Source organism: Anolis carolinensis, chromosome 2 (genome assembly GCF_035594765.1).
Source record: "Anolis carolinensis isolate JA03-04 chromosome 2, rAnoCar3.1.pri, whole genome shotgun sequence".
Taxonomy (NCBI): Eukaryota; Metazoa; Chordata; class Lepidosauria; order Squamata; family Dactyloidae; genus Anolis; species Anolis carolinensis.
In genome coordinates this window covers 90,705,069-90,717,276 of record NC_085842.1, presented here as the reverse complement: position 1 = coordinate 90,717,276, position 12,208 = coordinate 90,705,069, and the positions used below count along the sequence as shown (strand labels likewise).

The window sequence follows — 12,208 nt, the reverse complement described above, 5'->3', positions numbered from 1 at the left end:
GAAAATCAGCTTGCTCAGTAAGCCTTGTTAATGCTTGATTTTTATACTTATTTTATACCCAGGGTCAGGTAAAAAATACCCATGGCCAAGCAGAAAGGGATCATGAAAAAAAATCTTAGGTAGAAAGGGGTCACAAATAGAAAAAGTTTACAAAGCCCTGGCCTAGACAAAAGTAAGGAAGATGGATCAAATATGAGACTTGGCACAAGACAGTATATTTTGTTCTGCAAAGTAAAGTGGCTATCTAAATAATAACTTTATACTCCACTTCAGAAACAAAACAGTATTCCAAGGAAAATGTCCCTCAATGTCACTTTCTAAATTCCCCTCCAATACACATACAGTACTAAATTGTCCCAAAATCTGACATTTAAGATACAGTGGCTCCAATGCAATTCTTATACATATATATTACAACAATTGCATATGACACTACACATATACACATACGATAATCATATCTGCCCCAAATTCTTATGCATGATCTAATGCAATCAAATAAAGGTGTCTATCACCATTCACCAGTATATCTTTAGGCATTTGAAACATTTGTCTTAACTTCCCTCTATTCAAAAAGCACTGTTACAATCCACCAACATTCAGGCAGATTATAACAATATATACCTGCATGTGTCCATAGATCCATCTAACAGTACAAACAAGGATAATTCTTTATTAAGTGTTCCCCAAACCATATACTCTAGATGTAGGGAAAGGGTAATCATCCTTACATAGAATAATGCATGTAATTTAAATGTGCTCCTAGCCTGCTTAAGTATATTTTACATGTCCATTTTATGTTCAAATTAATCTAGACTAAAGACATGGTTAAATCGTCTGCTAGTCATGAGAGAATATCTTTGTAAACCTCCTCCCAGTCACCAAAACATGCCCTATGAAGGATCACTTGCATTAAAAGAATATGGTTTTGCATCTCAATTGGCATAATAGCTTACAATTTTATGCATGCAGGAGTGACAGCAGAGTGCAACTCAACATATGTTCCAACTCATGACAGCTTTTTAATGTTAAAAGAAATTTGTAAAGTACTCTGTTTAAGACACAGGTCCTATACAGTGTGCTTTATACTTTGCCAAGTCAAGAAAAAAATAATCAGTAAATGTCACTAGTAACATCACCAGAGCCACTAACTGCACAAAGCAGATACTATATTTTGCCTAAATCGTTTGAACTAGCCCTGGCCAAGAAAAAAGGTTTTAAGTACCCTACTGGGACAGATGCTAAGCGGCAACAATAGAAGCCACACTAATGCGATCCAGGTAACCCAATCCTGTTTCAAAAACACAGGCCAGGCTAATTACAGCACTGCTGAGTCAAATTTCTTATGCCGCTGCAACACACAAGAACAGGTCAAAATCAAATGTTATTCAAACAGCAGCCATATCAACCTCCTGTTTCAAAGTCACAACTTAAAACCAAAGGAAATTTTTTGAAAAGATTAGCCAGTTCACATTAAAACTATGCAGTCAGATCAAGTGATAATAGCACCATCTTACAAACCAACCTCAAATCTGTCCCAGTGAAAAGTATCAGCTGAAGTACAGTATGCCCAGCATTATCCATAATCACCAATAATCTCTCCTACAGAAGAGCTTTTTTGTCAGTAAAACGGGATTCAGGGAGCTTTAAATCTGGTTCAAATGAATTAGGCCCATTCCACACAGCTGTATAAAATCCACATTGAACTAGATTATATAGCAGTGTGGACTCAGATAACCCACTTCAAAGCAGATATTGTTAATTATCTGCCTTGATATTCTGAGTTATATGACTTGTAGAAGGGCCCTAAGTTTGAATGTATTAAATTATATCTTGTTTAATAAGACAAGAGGCAAGGAAAAGTTTTGCCCACACAAAGCAATAAATCGATTACTTCGCCATAGTTGACAGCTTCATCCAAAGTACAAAACGATGCTTATCAGTTGACTTTGAAGTTGCTTTGATATCCTAGTTTGTCTTGTAGTTGATCATAACTTACTAGATCAATTGAAAATCTGGTGAACTAGTAACACCCTGCTTTGACTATACCTACCAGAGGAAGGGAAGGAGAGAAGCGGCAATCCTGCCAAATGGACAAAAAGCGACTTCATCTCTTGTCTGGTGAACATGCCTAAGGCTTTATGATTTTATGTCGCTGGATCAAAGTTTCAGTCAAAAGAGAGATTGACTATCCACTTAGTATTAAAGTTATCTTGGTTTCACTGCTAAAAATAAAATGATTGGTTGCATTGAATGCAACTGACAATAACGCCTTCAATCCTCCATCACTTACAAAACTGTTGGATATACTCTCACAATTTTCCTAATGACTTTTTTCACATTTCTGTAACATTGTACTTTATCCAAGTATGCAATATTCCCTAATGCATACATCAAGACCTATTTTCAGTCAATTCATTAATATTTTGCAGGCATGTCTGTTAGAAGCTGCTACAACATTCACCGCTATTTTAAATATCATGCCAAAGATACAGAACTTTATTAGTATGTGCATTTAGTTTTTTAAAAGTCTATTTCGTCAGTATGAGGCTTACTCCCTAGTAATTATCTTTACAATTAGAGATAAATGCAGATGTGAATCAGTTCCTTTTGTCTAGTCACCACATAACTGAATGCTACCTCTTTCCTTCACCACACCTTATACTTTCTATACAATCTCACAAAGAAAAACACTGAACTTAATTTGGTTAACATTTACTTAGACAATAAAGAAAGTGAGTGACTTCGGTTCAATACCAATATAGAACTCCTTTTATCTGGGAACGGCCTTGTGTGATCACTTAATTTTCACAGACCAATGCAACATCGAAAGATGAGTTTCAATTATTAAAATGTAAAAATGACTATTTGGCTACAATGTTACCTAGTTGGCAACCCTTGAGTAGAAACTGCCATGCTTGTGAATGTATTGTTTCATGGCAATTTATTCAGTCATGTCAGATAAGTAATTTTGATCTGTTTAAAAACCAAAATAATTAAGACAGGCAAAACGAACTAATCAACTGACAATATAATCAAAATTGCACTCAAACCAAAAGAAACAACCTGGAAGCCAGGAAAAACATTAAGGAGAGAGGAATCTTTAGTTTGCAGATTTCTCAAAGCATAGATAACATGAATCAAACCTTACAATTTAGATGAATTGCATTCATGGGAACTACTGTAGCTAAAAAGTGATAATGATTCAAACATTTTTCAAAGCAAAAAGTTAAATATTTATAAATACCCAACCACATTTCATAAATCACAAACTATTATTTTATATTCTTGACACTCCTCCAGCACAGCATGTAGATCAAGCACAGAACAGCGCAAAGAAAAATATCCCCTTTAGGAACATGAATCAGAAACTCTATGAAGCCTCCTCTTGCAGTTGTTACAGTCCCATACGGCCTTTCCACAATAATAAAAAATGCACAGTATTACTAATTTCATACAAACAACAAAATTACACCCACTGATGCACATCACTCTTTTGCCCATTAACAACACAAGGTAGGTGTTTGACTATAATGAATGGCACCAAATAAATAAATGCGACATAAATTCAAGGAAAGAGGATAACAGCCCTTACCTGTCAATTATCACTGGATCTGAGGGAGTCTCATTTCTGTTGCCACAGCTTTTCTTGTCACAACAGCGGCTACAGGGTGAAAAGCAGAGGATTTAGTGCAACCGTTATACTCCAAAATCATAATTACAAATACAGAGGGGTTCACATTGATGGCTAAAGTTACCATTCTGTCCCTGCCTAGAAATCAGTTAAATATGGCAGGTCAGATACAGGTTAATTACTAGATTTAACTTCTTGTACAGCTGGGAAGAAACAGCAACTAATACATATGTGTAGAAAGCAGAACAATGGGTTAGCCTTCTGTTAATGGTAATAATGCTCTATTTCTTGACAACGTTTGCCAATTACCCTTCAAATAGTTTGTGGTATCCGATACATCCAACCTCCTATGGAAAATAGATGCTTTCAGTGCTCTAGCTCCATCATGCTGTTTAAATTCTGAATATCCAAGTGTATTTTAAAAAAATATGTGCATGTGTGAATATACATATATATTTCTAAACCTCATGATTGCAGTGCTGTTTGTTAAGTATGATGGCAATGTGTGATAAAAGCCCAGAATCCAGAAAGTAAGTAAAAGACATAGATATCTTAAATATATACTTAAATAATGCAATTAGAAATTGTATTATTTAAATCCAGTCCCATGATTTTTCTGTTGCTTTGAAGCCTATTTGAAATAATACAATTACAGACTAATTACAGCATGGTCTCGAGTGGTGACTTTACCTTTACATCTATCTCTGGCTGTTTAGGATTTCTCCAGGCCCTAAGGATGACCTCTGGTGATGCTATTACATGTTTTACATTAAGTACTAACCAAAGTCCTTCAAAACTTGTCATGCAAACAGAGAGTTTCAGAGACAGAGAGAAAAATATATATATTCCTGTTTTGACATTGAGATAGAAATCCCAGATCAAGATCAAATTAAGGGATTAATTCACCTCTAGCACCAAAAAATGATGTAGAACCAGGGGCGGTTCAACCGGTAGGCAAAGTATGCGGTTGCTGAAGGCGCCATCCTCTGGCGGGCACAGTTGAGGTGCCTCCAAGTGACCTAAGGCTAATGAGTCGCTTCTTTTTTGTCTTTTTTTCCCCTTCCCGCTGGGAGGGGGCACGCCCTCCGGGCGCAACAAACCTTCCCTCTCCCGCATGCGTGCATGCATGCGTGCATGCATACGCACCCCCGCCTCCTCCTCCCAGGCTCATGTAATGGTCAGAGGCAGCCTAGGCCACGGCCGCGGAGCGACCTTCCTTCCCAGCAGTGAGCGAAGGTGGAAGGGGGAGGCCTGCTTGTGCACTCATGGCCCGAGATTTTCCTCTGGCCGTGAGTGCGCAAGCAGGCCTCCCCTCCCACCTTCGCTCATGGCTGGGAAGGAAGGTGGGAGGGGGCTGTGGATGCGGCCTGGCCTGCCGCCGCGGCCTGGCCTTTGCCTCCTCAAGGCCAGGTCTCCGGGCTGCCTGACCATGTTCCAGAAGCTTTCTCTCCTGACGGTTAACCCCACCTATGGCAGGCATCCTCAGAGGTTGTGAGGTCTGTTGGAATGGCGATAAGTGAGGTTTACATATCTGTAGAATGATGTCCAAGGTGGGAGAAAAGAAGAACTCTCGTCTGCTGGAGACAGGTATGAACTTTGCCATTGGCCACATTGATTAGCATGTAATGGCCTTGCAGCTTCAAAGCCTGGTTGCTTCCTCCCTGGGGGCATCCTTGGTTGGGAGGTGTTAGCTGGCCCTGATTGTATTCTGTCTGGATTTCCCCTTTTTTCAGAGTGTTGTTCTTTATTTACTGTCCTGATTTTAGATTTTATTAATACCAGGGGGCAGATTTCCTTTCGGTAGCCTTTTAATTCCTATGGATTCCTAAGGACCGTCAGGGCTCTTCCACACAGCCATATAACCCAGAATATCTAAACAGAATAACCCACAATATCTGCCTTGATCTGCGTTATCTGAGTCCACACTTCTATATAATCCAGTTCAAAGCAGATATTGTGGATTATCTGCCTTGATATTCTGGGTTATATGGCTGTGTGGAAGTACCCTCAGTGCTCTTCCACACAGCCATATAACCCAGAATATCAAAGCAGAATAACCTACAATATCTGCCTTGATCTGGGTTATCTGAGTCCACACTGCCCTATATCCCAGTTCAATGTTTGGTGTTAAATTCGCAAATATAGTAATTCCTACATTACATTACCATGTATTGAACTGCTTTTTCTGTTGATTTGTTGTAAAACATTATGTTTTGGTGCTTAATTTGTAAAATCATAATGTAATTTGATATTTAATAGGCTTTTCCTTAATCCCTCCTTATTATTCAACATTTTCGCTTATCCGACACTTTTATTTTTCAGTGATTGGTTTGGGGATGGGGGCAAAATTCTTTTCACTTACACTTTAAAATTACCTAGGACAAAGTGGAAGGTTAACCCTGGCATCATAACAACTGGGAGGGAAGCTGTAAGACAGCGGTTCTCAACCTGTGGATCCCCAAGTGTTTTGGCCTAAAACTCCCAGAAATCCCAGCCAGTTTAGGATTTCTGGGAGTTGAAGGCCAAAACATCTGGGGACCCACAAGTTGAGAACCACTGCTGTAAGATAACTAAATAAAAAAACACACACCTTTAAGAGCCTTTGAAAGTTTCAGCAAGAAATGAATTAAGCCTTGCAATTTGCTACCTAAACTTGAGATTTGCACATAGCTCTTTTCCATGTGTCTAGAAATGAGTCCAACAAACTAAAGAATCTGCACTCTCAGATCCTGTCTGAGAGATTACTACAAACTGGCGGCTCAGAGCCAGATGCTGAGATCTGGCAACCCTATTTATTAATTAATCACAGCTTATAAACCATGGCAAGCAAAATGTATTCCCACCTTTACTTCAAGTGCTAAAAGTGTATTCACATCACAAACAAGTATCTCTTATTTCTTGTGCCGTGGCATCACTATCCATTCACAGCTTAACATTTCTCTACCCATACATAGAACTGTCATCAAGTGTCTATATTTATTAAATTAGTTTCAGGTTTTAAAAAATTAGTTTCAACTCATTTTACTTGGGTATAAATGGAATGGCTAGTTCAAAGTAGAGTAGCCCTACAGAATTTATGGGGTTTGCTTAAGAACTGACTTGCCATTTTGCAATTGACTCAATTGGTCCACACTAGTTGGGACTAGCAATTAGATGTAGACCTAAAATCTTAAACAAATTTATCAAGGAAGCATCTTGAACCAACATAGTGGGATTGATTTCAGAGTAAACATAAATTACAATACACATCTCTACAAAACGGTGATAAGTTGGCCTTGAGTCAGATGTCCTTTTTGAGTTGCTCACTCAGAAAGATAGAATGGGGCTTTTACCACCTGGCTCTTTCTAATCTACCACACTTTTCCAGAAATGTATTACTATTTCCTCTATGTAGAATTAATGCATGGCTAATTCTTAAATATATACAGTAATTCCTATAGTTGAATATATAACTTATATTTAAGAATCTATATATCTTTCTCCACAGAAATCAGTAGGGACCGGGAAATCGCTGGCAACATTAATTAACTGATCAGTTATATTACTTAGAAAACTTTGGATCAATTTAAGTGAAGTTCCCAGTTAATTTGGGCAGCAGACTAAATTAACTATTTGTAATACAAGTTCTTCTAAAAAGAAAAAAAACAGGTGCTATGATTGTCATCTTAAAAGAGGCATTTCCCCTCACTTTCAGGGTTGCTTGCTTTTGAACCAAACTCTTCAACAGTTGTTTGATCTGCAGCAATTAGCAGGTGATCATGTTCACTTCCATAAGAAGGTTAACATACTGAATTTTACCCACTACCCAGTCAAACTTTGGGCAAGACAAGGAATGGACCAAAGCATTTTTCCTATCCCATTGGAACCATATTTCCCTCACACTCAAAAAGGAAATTCTAGTCTAAAGTGGCACCTAATGTGGCATGTAAATGAATAATCTACAAGAACAAAGTATCCTCTTTTTCCTTCAAAAACTTCTGGTATATAACTATAGTAGAGTCTCACTTATCCAAGACTCGCTTATCTAAGGTTCTGGATTATCCAATGCATTTTTGTAGTTAACATTTTCAATATATCATGATATTTTGGTGCTAAATTCGTAAATACAGTAATTACAACATAACATTACTGCATACCCTGTTTCCCCGAAAATAAGACAGGGTCTTATATTAATTTTTGCTCCCAAAGATGCACTAGGTCTTATTTTCAGGGGATGTCTTATTTTTCCATGAAGAAGAGCTCACATTTATTGTTGAACAACAAAATGAACATTTATTATATACTGTAAAGTAGTTGTCATCACAAACCAGCATAACCAGACAAACTATGAATCCTATCAAGAATTTCTTGTTACTACCATTATTTACATGTACAACAATCTATGGTACCTCTTGCAGTTTAGGTTTCACAAGGTTGATTTCTCTCTATTCTAGTTTCAATGTAGTCATGAATGATGAATAATATAATATACTATAATAATAATATGATAATAATAAAATAATGATATACAATATATTAATGAGATAATATAATAATAGGATATAATAACAACAGAATATGATAATAATATGGTATTAATAGGATAATATAATAATGGGATAGCATAACAGAATAGCATAATAATATAATAATAATAGGATAATATAATAGAATAATAGAATAATAGAATGGAATAGAATGATATAAAATATATTAATAGGGTAATATAAAATGGAATATAATAACAGAATATGCTAATAATAATAAAATAATATGATAATATAATAGAATAATAGTATAGAATATAATGATATAAAATATATTAATAGGATAATATAAAATGGAATATAATAACAGAATAATAATATGAAAATATAATAGAATAATAATAGAATAATATAATGCTATAATAATAGAAAAATATAATATAATGATATAAAATATATTAATAGGATAATATAATAATGGGATATAATAATACTAACAGAATATGATGATAATAATATGGTAATAGAATAAAAGTATAAAATAATAAGTTTCATGGCATAGGATAGGAATAAGGATGAGAGGAGAATCCCAATACATCCTGTACCTTTAAGAAGCAGAAAGAGCAGGATGAGTGGAAAGGGTGTTTAAGCCCTCTTCCTTCCCTCCCACCCTCCCTTGCCCTGGCTCCAGGAGCCAATCAGAAGCCTTGGGGGTAAAGGGAGCATGGCCAGGACGGAGTCTTGTCTCGGAAGGAAGAAACGGCAGCGCAGCAGCAGCCACGGAGGCAAGGCCAGCAAGCACTTTATCTCTCTCCTTCCGGTGTGTATGAGTGCTGCTTCTGCCCTGCAGCCATGTTTCCCAATGGAACTCTGCTGCAGCCTTAGTTGCTAGGTCTTACTTTCAGGGGAGGCCTTATATTTGGCAATCCCCCCAAACCCCTACTAGGTCTTATTTTTTGGGAAGGTCTTATTTTAGGAGAAACACGGTATTGAACTACTTTTTCTGTCAGATTTGCTTTATAACGTGATGTTTTGGTGCTTAATTTGTAAAATCATAACCTAATTTGATGTTTAATAGGCTTTTCCAAGATATTTGCTTATCCAAGGTTCTGCCGGCCCATTTAGCTTGGATAAGTGAGACTCTACTGTACCATATTTATTTGTGTATAATACACCATCAAATGTAATGTGCACCTCAGTTTTGAAGGTGAACATTACAAAAAGGATTTTCCTCAAATGTAATGCACCCAACAGTGAGGGCATAGCACATCAGGGAAGCAAGTAGCGTGAATGAGGGACTATTTAGTAAGCCATGCCCCTCCATCAGACTGAGGCCTTGCACCATCCCCAACTGGCATTATTCACGAAGCCTCATGATTGAGGCCAGTTGGGAACTGCATGGGCTGGGTCACGGGGCGAGAGACCTCAAGGGCCACCTGAGAGGCAGGATCCATGACTAAGCGGCAGGAATGACTGGGTCACTAGCTAGGTGCTCCTCCTCTTCCTCCAGGTGCCATGTAGCCATGAGACTGCTGCTGCCACCAAGAACAGCCTCTATACATTCCCTACATCTTCTGTCTGACATCCAGGCCTTTTCACACAGGTGGGGTTATGTGAGCGATTCTAATCTGCTATCAAATCTAATGTGCACCTCAATTTTGGACAATGTAATTTAGCCAAACAGGTGAGTGCTAGACTTGAGTGAATATGTTATAAACAGATTCTTCAATTAATTAATGATATTTGTCCTCTGTTCTGACCACCTTTGTTATAGCTACATGGTGTTTTACAAGACAGAGCAACTTCCTCTTAAAAGACTTTTCATGTAGTATGAGCACCTACATTACACATGCTTTACTTGAATCTCTTTGAGTGATGCATTTGTTTGGATGTTGAATATGATTCTGGAAGACCAAATTTCAAATTTCTTACAATAACACAATGGCAAATCTCTTCTGAATAAAATTTGTGGAGATAGTCCTAGAATAGGGTCATCATAAGTCAGAGTTCACTTTATGGCCTATACCAATAAGAAGACATATACAGAATTACAGTAAATTGGAATTGAGGGGAAGAAATTGATGGACTGACTGCGTAATGGCAATGAAAGCCAGAATATCTGGAGCACCAAATGTTTCCCTTTCAGTCTTCACAGTGATTACATAGTAATTTTGCCTACCTACAGGTACTTTCATGGGGAGGGCAAATTATTTTCCCTGTCATTATGAATTAAACATCTTAGAAGTACAATGTTCTGTTATAGTGTGTTCACTGGAGCTTACTCCCAAGCATAGAATACATTGCAGCCAGACTTTATTATTCCTGGGAGAGCTCAATGACGATAGCTGTCTTAATATTTCTTAGTGCTTGATCATTCAGCACATTGATAATTCCTGAGGAAGATAAACTACATAAAAGCCTTTGTGGTCTTCTATGTAGTTCATCTTCCTCGGTTTGGGGGGGGGGGGGGGAGGTGAGGTCAGACTTCAATAGTAAATCATGAATATATCTAATAGAACAGTTTTAGCTTTGATGTGAATCTCACTATTCTAACAAGTACATATAAATCGGGAATGAGTCGATCTGATTTTTCCACCTAATGCTGGCATATTCATTGTACACACTTAGACAGTCTGAAAAGAGCTTTGGGTAGCTTCATCACTGTTTGGTGACTATGTAACTACCTCAAAAGAGAGGTGAGAGATATTTGAAGTTATTCATAGGCTCAACTGTGCTCAGTATCTTCCATGTGACCTTGTGAGTGACTTGTGCCTCCCCCACATATATACCCATAATATATAAATAGAATAATGCCTTATATGTAAAGATCTTGGAGTCCTTGTGGACAACAAGTTAAACATGAGCCAGCAATGTGATGCAGCTGCTAAGAAAGCCAATGGGATTCTGGCCTGCATCAATAGGGGTATAGCATCTAGATCCAGGGAAGTCATGCTCCCCCTCTATTCTGCCTTGGTCAGACCACACCTGGAATACTGTGTCCAATTCTGGGCACCGCAGTTGAAGGGAGATGTTGACAAGCTGGAATGTGTCCAGAGGAGGGCAACTAAAATGATCAAAGGTCTGGAGAACAAGCCCTATGAGGAGACGCTTAAAGAACTGGGCATGTTTAGCCTGCAGAAGAGAAGGCTGAGAGGAGACATGATAGCCATGTACAAATATGTGAGGGGAAGTCAGAGGGAGAAGGGAGCAAGCTTGTTTTCTGCTGCCCTGCAGACTAGGACACGGAACAATGGCTTCAAACTACAGGAAAGGAGATTCCACCTGAACATCAGGAAGAACTTCCTCACTGTGAGAGCAGTTCGGCAGTGGAACTCTCTGCCCCAGACTGTGGTGGAGGCTCCTTCTTTGGAAGCTTTTAAGCAGAGGCTGGATGGCCATCTGTCGGGGGTGCTTTGAATGTGATTTCCTGCTTCTCGGCAGGGGGTTGGACTGGATGGCCCATGAAGTCTCTTCCAACTCTACTATTCTATGATTCTATATGTTCAGATCTATCCCACCAGGATTCCTATGTTCTTATGGGGAGAGTATTGTATGAATGGCATACTTCACAACAGCACCCAATCGTGTGGAGACATCTACCTATCCAGTCCACACACCCCGTCCACCAAAAAAATCCATGCATTACTTTCCTGCTCATTTGCCTTCAATATTACAGCATGAAGCAACCTTTTGTAGTGATCATGAATATGAGCAAACTACAACAGTATGAACTTCTAAAACCTAGATCAAAGAAGCCACAATCTGGGCTCTGCTCGGGGATCAGCACTTCACATGCACATACATCAACTCCACAAATGTTATTGTGACAGCATCTGCTCCATATGGTAAAATACTGAATATATCAAGTTGGTTATAATACAGATATACATGAAACTAAGTTGGTGATATCATATTTGTGCCATTCAATGCTTCCACTGCAATAGTGAAGGGGAAGAGTCATGGAAACTACCAAGATTTGGTGGCAAAATTGTGAAAATCCATCCCCTCCCTCTATACTAACTTCACTCTAATTTTCTATGGACACACTGTTTTTCTTTCATAGAGTAAAAGAAAGTCAACACCATAAAGCACCAGAAGGGTCACATCA

At 38.2% G+C, this 12,208-nt stretch overlaps 1 protein-coding gene across 6 annotated transcripts in view; it reads right to left on the bottom strand.

The window, feature by feature from the left end:
- ebf1 (EBF transcription factor 1) overlaps positions 1 to 12,208 on the bottom strand; it is a 448,211-nt gene that overhangs the window by 405,776 nt on the left and 30,227 nt on the right. For all 6 annotated transcript variants that reach the window (XM_008114800.3, XM_008114803.3, XM_008114801.3 and 3 more), the window contains one exon: positions 3,596 to 3,664. In XM_008114800.3, the coding sequence (XP_008113007.1) occupies positions 3,596 to 3,664 (69 nt within the window). The remainder of the gene's footprint in view (positions 1 to 3,595; positions 3,665 to 12,208) is intronic.